Source organism: Megalops cyprinoides, chromosome 16 (assembly GCF_013368585.1).
Source record: "Megalops cyprinoides isolate fMegCyp1 chromosome 16, fMegCyp1.pri, whole genome shotgun sequence".
Taxonomy (NCBI): Eukaryota; Metazoa; Chordata; class Actinopteri; order Elopiformes; family Megalopidae; genus Megalops; species Megalops cyprinoides.
The window spans coordinates 20,950,505-20,962,764 of record NC_050598.1 but is presented as its reverse complement, the minus strand read 5'-3'; the positions used below and the strand labels follow the sequence as shown (position 1 = coordinate 20,962,764).

Here is a 12,260-nt window from a genome sequence, read left to right as displayed (position 1 = left end):
CACAAGTTCAGACACACAGCCTGGAGGTGAAAGAGAAGTACGTGTCAGCAGGGGGGTGTGTAGCACATGTGCACTGTCTTCTGCATTTTTAGGTCAACTGTGAAACTACACGCCGCTATGAAACATGTGACAACGCACCAATTACTGATGACCAGATGCCGGCCTTCTCGGTTAGGCCGCAAACAGAAAAACGATGCTTAAGAGAAATGCTTGATTATGTAACACAATCTCCGTTGCTCAGACAGAAAAAAATAAACTGGATATGAACTACATTCTTGTGTTACAGCACTCCACCCTTATAAAACACAATTGGAATAAACTTGGGAGAGATGCTGCAGACATGAAATCGTCTAGTAGAAACAAGCCCAAATGAGAAGCCACCCATTTTGACTTAAGGCACATCTGCGTGTCAGGCCAAGCACTCGCCAGTCAGACAACTCTAATACAACTCAAGACTACATTTTCCGCCAAAACAGAAATGGAAAAACAGGTTCCTGTTCTGAGACCACAGAGTTTCAGCTGCGTTCACAGATGACATCGTTTCAAAAATTGTGTGCGTGGTGCGGTCAGGTTCACCCGTGATGCGGCGAGTAGGCAGAGGCAAGAATGTGAGGAACGAGAGGGCATGGGCGCTGTCTGGTGCCCGAGTCGAGGGGGGGGGGGTGGACACTCAACAACTGCAGTTACTGAAGAATCCTGGAGGAGTGCGACACACGGGGGTGAGGGGGGCATTAACAATTAACCACTGTGTGCGAGTTGTCAGACTTCCTTGTCAGCGTTCAGAGTTTTAACAGCTGAACCACAATGCTCTCTCTCCTGCTAACTGCATATATCCAGCCTGCAGGATCAAGTTACTGTAAATGAAATTGGAAAAAAGGAAATGGAGGGAAATCCCACTTCTAATCATCGAGCATTATCTCACTCCCCTTGTCCTTTAAATCAGACATGAAGCAACCTTCACACAGCTTCAGCTGACCTACTGACTCAACAGCCTGAAGGTGCCACTTCCCTTAAATGGCAATGGAAAACAACCTGAGGCCGGAACTGTGAGGGCCATCCTGGTTCAAGCAGTCCAGTGTATAAGGGGTATACAAGAACTGCCCAAAGGTTCAGTGGAGGGAGTGTATGACTCCTACCTGTAAAATGCACTGACACCCTATTAGGATAACATTTCCTTGCTGTCAACAATGGTTTGACACAGTTATTTGAACAATTCAAGACAGTATCAAATATAAAGAAATCATTAAATCAAAAAGATAAAAAACCTGAGCAGCAGTGAGGATCCAGCAGACCTTCCCAAGAATACTGAGCATGTGGGGGCAGTGAGACAGGGGTGTTCCCGACATAAAAAGGTTCACCCCTACTGGAATAGCAAAAGCTGAGTGGGACAAATGAATGATTTAAGATGATATTAATTACAGACCCTAATGAGGTGGTATGTGCTCCTCCAAGTGTCTGGCCTGCCTCCATCTGGGGTAACTGGCACCCCACACCCCTTCACCTAGCTCTGGCTGCCCCAGTGCATAGTTCTCCGAAATCAAATGCACTAAACTCCAGTGTCTCATTCCTCAGAGGAGGAGGAATTAGCTAGAGGGGTTGTCGTTTACCCCAGTAACAGCCCTGTTATGGGATGTTATGGGGAGGTCCACTGCTAGCTGACCCAAAACATTTTCATGAGGTTGCTGTGACGTTGACGGTACAGCAGTACAATAGGACCATAGGTTTAATTTAGCCAGCGTGCAAAGATGAAAAGACCGCATTCACAGAGGCAGCATGGGTTCCTGGTCACGCACATCTACTGTGCTGAGTCTGGCACACTGAAAGCAGCACGTGCCTCACTGCAAATGCTGCGGACCCATTTGGGCTTCTGCCTTCTGTCTAATGGGTATGCAGCTGTGTTGTCTGCTTGCTGTACTGGTCAGAGTGCATAAGCTTTCAGTCAATACCACCCTGGCTCCTAAAACAAAGGTCTAATGTAATTTAATACATCTATGGTTAAGACTGTCTGATTCAGAGAGAAGCTTTAGACTAGTGGGAGTCTGCTGAAATTAGCACACACCGATATGGGTGGAGCCCCATATGGGGTGGGGGGATTTGGGAACCGTTTATACTTTCCCCTGCTTTGATTCGTTCCAAACACAGTGAAGCTGAGAACCTGTGGGTTTAACTGCCAGGAAAAGGAGCAGAGATGGAATGATACACACAATAAGAGGATACAGAAATGTAATCCTGGCTTTAATTTGAGGTTTACTGTTCCGCTTTTATGTACCTAGACTCAATATTCCACCACTGCAGCACAAGGGAAATGGAGAATCAGCGCTATGTAGCAGGACCATGTTGTTATTCATAGTGACATTCAAATGAAACGGCCTCTAAATGATATCAAGATTTGTCCTGAATGCCACCAACCCTGCGCATAATCACAGCGCCATCAAACTGTAGACTGGAGTTCCAGCAACACACTCTAATCCCTGCCAAAGTTCAGGCCAATTATGCACTGATTTTGGCTGCATGCTTTCCATTTGTCCGGCTTGAGGAGTGACATAATTCTAAAATACTGTGATGAAAAGGAGAGGTCTCCAGGGACTGATGCAGGTGTCTGTTCCAAAGTTACATCATGCTGTTATGTAAGTCAGCGGTTACTTATTATTTCATACAGACAGCCATTCTTGAACCTCTCCTTAAGATTTTTAGGCACGATACAGGAAAGAAAAAAAAATCACTGGGGAGAAAATTTATAGCTTCTCATCTCCTTCCTGTGTAAGAGACTGCCCAGCCCTGGAATTCAAGCAGTTTTCAACAGAGGATTAGGCTGAGATTTAGGATAGGCCCGCTCCTCTCCTGTGGCTCCCCAGACTGATAACTAATGCAAACTTAAAGGCAGGGGGATGGGAATTCGAACGAGATTTTAATCTTTCCAATCCAGCCTATGACTCTGTAGAATGCACAAACAGGCAGGGTGTCGAGCCGTCGTCACCTCTCAAAGGGGATGGCACCGAGCGTCCGCTGTCATAAACAAACACACCATTCACAGCCCGCCACTTCACACTGGGAGGGTGAATGCCTGACACAGGCGTGCCTCTTGGTGGCACCAGGTGCAAGACACCCAATTACAAGACAATGTCAACATTAAAAACATCTCGGTGCTTTTTTAGAACACCTGATAGACTCACAGCTCCACATCATCTAATTCTGAGAATAATTATCGCTTTGACTTCAAACAAAAACTATGCCTTTTATCCTCCCCCCAGGGACTGGCCTTGCCCAGCTTGAGCACGGTGTAATGCCTATGCACTCTTCCAATACACTATTTTTAACACTCAGACCCACGGTATACTACAGGAGAGCCAGGGCCAACAGGAGGAGCTGTGTACCTTTCACTGCCTGTCACAGCCAGTAAACTACTGTGGGCTGGTGAGACGCTAGGAGGTGCTAACAGGGCCCTGGCCAATTTAAGGCCACCAGACCCTAAGCAGAATAAAGACAATTGTGTCCTGCTGTTCCGGACTCTGGCTGCTGGCTGCTCTGGGCGCAGTCAGCTAATGACATGCCCAGACTTGAGCTGGCAACGTCTGGGCTGTAGGGCTCACTGTGTACTTGGAGGGAGCACCTTTTGTGACTGAGCCACAAAACTATGACATTTTTTTGTGCACTTGAATAAATAATGCTGCTTGTCCTCCTCTACTTCATTTCTGTGGCCGTTTTCCGCACTCTGAAAGATTCCAGACCTTTAAAATGACTCATCTCTACAATTGACCAAAGACTGAAAGCATCTGTGGATTCCAGACAGGTTACAAATGGGGAAATTGGACTTACTCTTGTTCAACATGTATCATCTCACTAGGACATCCACAGGTCAAAAGAATATTTCTGTTTCAAAGATCAGTCAGGACAGATGTATGCTTTCCATTCATATGGGTTACTGTTATTTGTAACCCAGTGAAGACACACATTTGATAAAAAAAACCACTCCTCTCTATATGTGATCCTCAAAGGCTGTAAATAACATAGATGTGCCCCGTCTCTCAGCAACTGCCCACTGATACTCATCCAGAGACAAACTGGAAGCTGGAAAAGCTAAATCAGGATGCAGCCTAGCTGACGGCCAGGAGCGTGTGAGTGTGAGTCAGAGGGAGATGAGGAGGACAGGGGCCTTACTTGCTCATTGATGGAGCTGTAGTCATTGGTCGTGGAGACGTCATCGTCATCCGAATCGAAGAACTCCTCCTGGTTCTCCAGCAGCTCAGCCAGGATGCGGCTCACCGACTCCTGCTCCTTGAGGTCCTCCACGTCAGTGTCCAGGCTGCCATAGAGAAGATGGAGGGTATGTTGTAGGTGAGATTGTGTGCTAAATCATTATACCGCCGGGGAGACTGTAGATTCTTTTCAGACGGTTACTGGCTTTAAGAATACGGAACATATGGAGCAGCCATTTCAAAACTCTCATCCCTCGATTACCAGGTCAACTCCCTTGACTCTAGACAGCACTCAACTACCCCAGACAATCAACGTCAATGTAAAACTCATCAACAGCTTCCCTTCAGTATAACAGCTTCTAATTTATCACACTTTATAAAGTTTTAACTCTTACAATATTTAGCCAGCTGGCTACCAATTGTTACAGATTGAGGATGGCCATGTAGAGTGGAGATCCTCCATCCCTCACTCATGGAAGGTCTCTACTGTACTTTCCAACACTGACACACACATTTTTTGCGAATCTCGTCACAGTTACTGGAGCACAGTTACATTCCAGGATTACAGTTGCGCAGCTGCGTTTCGGATAAACCTCGAGGCGAGTCTTACTGGAAGACGTCCGGGCCGAAGACGGCGGCGAGGGCTCCCGTGCTCCAGCTCTCCTCCTGAAGCGACGCCACACTGGACAGGAAGCGGCACAGGAAGCGCAGCAGGCTGTAGTTGACCTGAGGCAGCTGCTGCAGGAAGTACTTCATATTTCTGGCCAGCTCCTCTTCGCTGCTGTAGTCTGGAGATTTTTTGGGGTGTCGGGGTAAGAAAATAAACAAAATAAAGAGTTAAACTAAAGATCATACCGAAGAGGAGCTTTAATGAATTGGGTTTCAAAGGGTGAAGGACAGAGCATAAAGAGAAGAGGGGACGGCGGTGTAGCACAGTGGTAAGGAGCAGGACTCCTAACCGAAAAGCGATTGAGGGTTCGATTCCCCAATGGGACACTGCTGTTGTGCCCTTGGGCAAGGCACTTAACCCATAATTGCCTCAATAAATATCCAGCTGTATAAATGGGTAACATGTACAACTGTCACTAAGTCACCATGGATGAAAGTGTCTGCTAAATGACAATAAATTAATGTACTGTAATGTATCTGATGTGGTTTGGACGTGAACAACATTGTTTTCATGACCATGTCCAGAGGTACACAGGTGTGCACTTCTCACAATGGACTTAAAAGCACTATTTCCATCCTTTCTTGAGAAACGTACCCGACTCTCTCATACCAGCCACTGTGTGCTATAAGAGCATCTGCTAAATGCCAGTAACATAATGTGATGTAATGTAATGGGACAGGCAGGAGGAGGAGGACGGGGGCGGACACCTTGGTACAGCTGCAGGATGTGCGCCTGCATGCTGGCGGGGATGACGGGCTCCGGGAGCTCCTGCAGGAAGAGGCGCAGCAGGCTGACGGCCGAGGCCAGGTCGGCCTCCTTCTCCAGGTCCACCTCCTCGCCGCTGTCGTAACGCTGCCGCAGCCACTCCACGCGCTCCGCGTTCCCGTTCACCAAGAACAGGCCCTCCAGGTCCAGACCCCCTGGGAGAAAGGAGAGGAGACACCACTCAGCAAAGCCCCGAAGAACAGGCCCTAGAGGTCCAGACCCTCAGAGAGAATGGAGAAGAGACACCACTCATCAAGGCCCCAAAGAACAGGCCCTCCAGGTCTAGACTTCCCGAGATAAGAGAGGAGATACCACTTCCTGGGCTGTAAATGTACACTCTGGGACATTCATTGACCATGCCATTTATATGACATTTGTTTCATAATGTTTGCATCACTTAAATGTCCAGTGCGACAAGTATCTTGTAGCGACTGATTATCATGGCCAGAGGACTGCATATTCATCTGTGTTAGCTTGTTTTAAAAAAAAACAACAAAGTTTTTTTAATAAATGGCTGATTATTTTAGCAAAGATTAATGCATTACTAATGGGTGCACTTTATCTCACGTTTATGTTTGTTTAATCTCAGGTCTGAACTCGGGCAGAAGGGGAAACTGACATCAAAAACTCACTGCTCTGTGAACAGAATCCCATTCAAAACTGTTGTTCTGTGGCTTCCCCCAAAGCTCCGATGTAGCGAGCAGATAACCTTGTGGCTGTCTGTTTAATTAATTACCCACTGTTGACGCTCTCCCCTCGTCCAGGGAGTGGAAAGACCCCATCTCCCTCTGTTATGTTTAAACTCACGCCACATGAGAACTTTTTTAATTCCCCTCATTTCCAGCGCAATGCATGATGGGAGATGGCACCGAACTGCGCTTAGAGAGAGCCGGTGCTGGGAAACAAGGACTGCATGGCAGACTGCACTGGTATGCGCCCCTTCCGTGCCAACCTCCATTCCGGCTCCAGCTGACTGGCTTCGGCTGAGAGCACTCTTACTGAATCACAGTCATGGCAGCCAGTTTGAGTGCAAACAGACAGATTAAAGTATTTTCACTGGCTGATTAGCTTTTGGGGTACTTTAGTACGCTAGACTGCGCAATCATTAATACTGCGGTGGCGTGAAAGGAGGAAAAAGCGAATCTTGTTGTGTAATGCGTCTAATTCTACCTAATTTCACACACTAATTATTGTGACTGAAAAGTCATCCAGAGTTAAGTCCAGCTAAACACAACAAACAAAGAGCTTGGTAGGAAACTTTAATCATTTCATTCTACTGAGAGGAAAATATGGCCGAAATAATGTCAAGAGTAGCTCAGACGACTGCGGCCTACATGCAAACGAGCCTGCTTCGTTTCTGCATCTGAACGACCCACATACCCGAAAATATAACCCTTAAACCTTGTTTCTCTGGCTTCTTATCCTTACATACTAACATAGCTATAAAAAAGTAAGTTGGCACAAACTTACATTACAAAGGAAGCCCATCTATTTGATCACAGGGCGTTGCAAGTTCAGCTTATCACTTGATCTTCGTAAACATTTTTGGTATGACAGTTCTACAGCAACCCAAGATAAACGCATTGTACATTTTGTTATGAGGGGTGCTGTGTTAACCCCAGATACAACTTATGCGTGCAGCTTTCACAAACCGTAGACTACGACGTTTTAAAAAATTAACACTGTACTGTTCAGTTTGGTTCCTCTGGGTTTATGTGAAGTAGGGGGGGGGAAGGTAATTGTTACTCACCAAAGTCTCACTTTATGTGGAGTAGGGGGGAAGGTTAAGGGAAGGTAATTGTTACTCACCAAAGTCCCACTTGCAACAATGACTGACAAACATTTATTTCAAGTATGAGTTACCTGGGGGCTTCCCAGGTCAAGCTGTGGCGACATGAAACTTGAAAAAGAATTTCAGACTTTCAGTGGTTCTCCCAGCACAAACAAAGAAATGCACACAGAATCAGTGCAGCAGTGAAGCATTACGAAACCCAACCCTGACCACTATGCCACAAGAGACCGCAATGACAGTCAAAGAACGTGTGCATTCCCTTCCTGGTGAGAGGTGCCTTCTCTCTTTGCTCTCACAACCCCATTCGTGGTAAAAACCCGTTGAGCCGAGCTAAGGCCTCACCGTGCTCCTCGATGTACTCCACGATGTGCTTGACCAGCAGGGGGACCCCTTGCCCGGGCTGCCCGCTCTGCTGCACCTCCTCCAGGGGGATCCCGAAAACCCTCGCCGTGCTGAGGGAGTCGCTGAGGGAAGGAGAGAGGCTCTTCCTCATCGCTTCCACAGCCGGGCTGCTTGCTTCGGTCTGTGGGCGGGACAAGGGACACACTGAGATTCGCCCTCACCCCTGCACTGTCCCTCTGACAGAACACCCCCCCCCCCCACACACACACACACCTCAGCCCCGGCCCCTGTCACTGCAACAGGAGAGGAAGGCCGTGCTGTTAGAAACACGAGGGGAAAAAGAGCCAGCCGGGCGGAATACAGAGCCGACCCCTCCCAGTCTGTCATCTCCAGCTCTTATCAGGCCCCCACCCCCGCGTCCCACACCATGCAGCGGGCGGTTATGCAAGCCCAGCGAGAGTCATGTGCAAGTCTCTGACAAAGATCAGTACAAGCACACTGACAGGGCTAATGGGAGCAGGTGCCTGGGCGGTGACAGCCCTTGGCGGCCTGACGGCTGTGTGACAGACACTCTTCCGCAGCGCTGCCCTGACCCAGACACGTATCCCCCCTCCACCAACACACGCTGTGGGGTCGGCGGCCGAGCCAAATAAGGCTGGCCCTGCATACATCACACTAAACATGTCTGCCTGGATTATCTGTTGCTTCATTGCTTTACTACAAAAAGGCACTAATGGCCTCACATGGAATACACATGAGTGTATGAGATTCCATTTTTAAACATTTTCATTACATATGTTCTTTATTTTTATAAATGTAACTTCCCTCTTTTATATTTATTAAAAATTCACAAAAACCATTCAAAAAGTCTTACCTTTGAGCACGTAAACACCCAGAAGTTCACCTTATCTCCTGCTCCACTCACTCTCAGTGAATCCAATGGTCATCTATGGCTGCTTCAGGTTGTGGCAAAAGATGAGCCTGTAGTTCCTCATTGACAGACCGCAAATCCTCTTCAGGACTTCAGTAGTTAAACTGCAGGGAAAGAGGAGGGAAAGGCGTCTCGAATCCTTCCTGCTGCAATATGAGCCAACTTATAATTACCTCACATTTAAGTTTAACCGGCAAAGAAATGCTAACTGGCCAGAACCGGCAATAAAAACTAGACGAACAAAGAAAACACGAAAAACAAATGCACCTGCATTGTTTTGCACATGACCCTTGACCCCAAGATTCAAAAAAAAAAAAAAAAACACCATCAGTTCCACTCTAACCAGCATTCCACACATAACATCACACGCAGACTATGCAGACAACACTGCTGGAGGAATTTTAATCCAAAAGGTATCTGTGTGTGACAGCTGCCGTGTTTAGCATTAGAAAGGGCCCTTGCCACCCCCTGATGGGACAGAAACCGCACAGGCTTTTATCCATCAGCAGCAATTCGGGGAGAGTGAATCATAATGGTCTAATGGTGTCAAGCGGATTCATCTTCAAGTCTACTGTACCGGAGAAACGAATTCTTTCCCCAATTGCAGCAAGTTCCTTTACAAGGGAGAATAAGTCATCTTAAAAACACCATTATCTGTAGAGCTCTTTCCACCAGCGCTGTTCCCCCAGCAACTGATCAACATCAAGCACAAGAAAGACTGTTCCATTGAAGAACAGGCCTCCAGCTGGGCACTATGTCCCGGAATGTTCCATGTTGGAAGGCAGAGCAACATTTTCTTTACAAGGTATTTTGTTTATACAAATCACATAATTAGCCCGGTTAAAGTTAATAAAGACTTGTATCTGCCGTCACCTGTAATTTCCAATGTCCTTGTCCTGTTCCGGCGATGTGATTACAGAGCTTGGCTGTATTCTACTGGTCACAACGTTTCATGGCCAGCCATTCTCTGCCAGCTCCTTCTCTTGCAGCACAGCATCAAAGCAAATTTCCATACAAAAACAAATCAAAGAGTGGCCCTTGGACATCTCTGGGCCCTCTGGGACCCCTCTTTCTTCCCTACAGCGCTGCTCAAAATCAAAATAATATTAAATAGGGAAGCGCAGCCTGTGGGTTGCCGGGACAAAATGTTCTCTACGTGTCTCTGAGAGGACTACACCAGGAACCTTGACTGTAAATATCTTGTGGCACAGGAAAATAAATTGTGGGCTTGTCATTGTATTAATCCCACACGTCACGTGCCTTGCCCTTTCGAGCCACAATGTCCTCCTTTGTTAGAGGAGAAGCAGAAGAAGGTGGGGACGGCGGACTTCTGCGGAGCAACATACCCGATTTTTTGGCTGTCACACAAACTCGCCGGCACGCGGGCCCTGTGGGACTGAGGCATCCTGCTTGTCGAGGTCCTTCAACAGCAATCCCAAACTTGCAGCCTTCCGTTTTTCTCTTCCTACCTCCACAATTAAACAGGCACTCTTTCACAAACTAACATGCCATTTTATCCCTAGGCCCTGAAGCTTTTTGATGCCTGGCATTTATAACCACTCACCACTCTACTGATGTATGTAATTAGTGCCTTGAACAGGTAATTTTATCAAATATTCCCCTTGTTCTACAATGTTGACTGATCTTTCCATGCTGCAGGTACCCCCCCCCCCTCCACTTTGATTTGGACATTTTAAAAGTGACCAGATGGCAGTGGATGGAACTGTAATGGTGGCTAAAAAAATGGCAAGAAAAATGGCACAGAATTGTGCAGCTTCAGATGTTTATAAGTGAGGGACGCAAAACTATTAGCACTGGGTCTACATTTTTAGTCTTCCATTTTAACACTGTTTGATACTCCCCAGTGAATCTTTTTGTTGCAGCAGAACAACATGCAGACCTTCAACGGTATCTGTCAGGTGACTGCATCAAAAGGCACCACAGGTATAAACTGACATGGCCTCTCATTAGGTCTTAGTGATGCACGGCCAAGAACAGAAAGCTGACAGCCGACCAAAGAAAGTGAATACATTTGGCTAAAAACGTCCACAGTGATTCTGGAGTTACACTCATGTGCTAAAAAAGCTGGCAAGGACAATGGGAAGCTAGACCAGTCAACCTCTACAAAGTTCCCTCTTCATAAAATGGCTGCATAGACAGAAGACAGTTGTGGCATTACAGCAAAATACAGCAACGTTACGCTGCCGAGCCAAAACCAAGGGTTCAATCATGAAAAATGATCACAGCTGACCATTGTATCATATGGTAGATACATACTTTTCTCCAAGACAAGGTCTCTATGCAGATTCATTTGACCCCTAGTTAATGAAATCAACATTGTTTTGTTTGTTTGTATTGATACATAAACATGCTCTTGTCATGATACATAAATCCTGCTCATCAAATGCATGCTCTTGTTTTCAACCCATGAGTCTGAAAAAAATATGATTAAACCCAGTTGCTGGTGGAGGCCCAGCCACTATGACAGTGTGACATTGACAAATTATGCAGTTAGCAAAGACAGGCCGAGTGACAGAGAGAGCACCGAGTACTACCCTTGACACAGTAATTGAGCTTCGCCCCATGGCATTTACTAATTAATAACCCAAACTCTGTGGGGGACAGCCTAGAGAAGATAGTGTTATTTAACTAAGAAGGGCAGAAGGGGTCTACGTGTTCCTTTCAGTACTGGGTAAATGGAACTGAGAGTGGTTCACTACTTCTTTGATCTTGGGCATGAGCAGAGCAATTGTTTTGAGCTTGAAGAGATAACCACTGTGGCCTAATGACTTACAAATGATTTTAAATATGACTGAGGAGAATGAATTATGTTTTAAAGACACTGACCAACTCTGCAGCATCGCTGTTAGTGTGTTTACCAGACTTCACAAACCTCTTCACTATAGGGACTTGGCTATGAACCCTTAGCTTACTAGCTGTGTGGCTAGCAAATTAGTCCTGTAGAGAAGGTACAGTTTTCTAATACAAAGGATTTGAGAAGCATTAATTATTTGCTTTGATATATTGTCAAAATTAACATAAAAAAATATATCTTTACAACCAGTTTGTATCTGAAAAACATGTCCTGAATGACAAACACCAGTAGAAACAGCAGCATGTGCAAAGGGCAGGTTAGCAATGTCTCATATGAACTCATCACCTCTGACCCCTTGCTGGAAGAAATGCGATGGTTCCAGGTCACGTAGACACCCCTATTGGAATTTCTTTCTCCTGTATCTATGTCACCGGCAATAATGGAATGCTCGAAACCCAACACAACGAGAGGACCTGGGGGATTCTTCACAGGGTTTCGTAACTCTGCTGGGTCATTTTTCACTTCAAGCAGACCTCTGCCAGGTCACAGCTTGAAGAGAATATTTCTTGAAAAACATAAAGGACTAGCAGTTCTGATCTCAGCAGGCCAAAGCTCCTTCAGGTGAATTTTTCTAGCAAAAACGAGAGACGGTCTGGCAACCGTTCTAGTTCGGTTGCCATGGAATGACCCAGCTGTTCGCTCAACCTTCCTGTTTCTGCACAGCGAGTTAGTCTGCATTTGGCACAGAC

General features: G+C 46.4%; 1 protein-coding gene across 6 annotated transcripts in view; it reads right to left on the bottom strand.

Annotated features, from left to right (window-relative positions):
* Positions 1–12,260, bottom strand: part of fam13b (family with sequence similarity 13 member B) — a 47,384-nt gene that overhangs the window by 27,538 nt on the left and 7,586 nt on the right. For 5 of the 6 annotated variants that reach the window (XM_036547529.1, XM_036547532.1, XM_036547534.1 and 2 more), the window contains exons 2-6: positions 8,640–8,800; positions 7,766–7,946; positions 5,574–5,786; positions 4,807–4,984; positions 4,159–4,303 (exon numbers count right to left, since the gene is read on the bottom strand). In XM_036547529.1, the coding sequence (XP_036403422.1) occupies positions 4,159–4,303; positions 4,807–4,984; positions 5,574–5,786; positions 7,766–7,916 (687 nt within the window). In that variant the 5' untranslated portion in view covers positions 7,917–7,946; positions 8,640–8,800. Of the gene's footprint in view, positions 1–4,158; positions 4,304–4,806; positions 4,985–5,573; positions 5,787–7,765; positions 7,947–8,639; positions 8,801–9,569; positions 9,707–12,260 lie in introns of those variants that run through there. The other variant, XM_036547530.1, reaches the window with a different exon arrangement.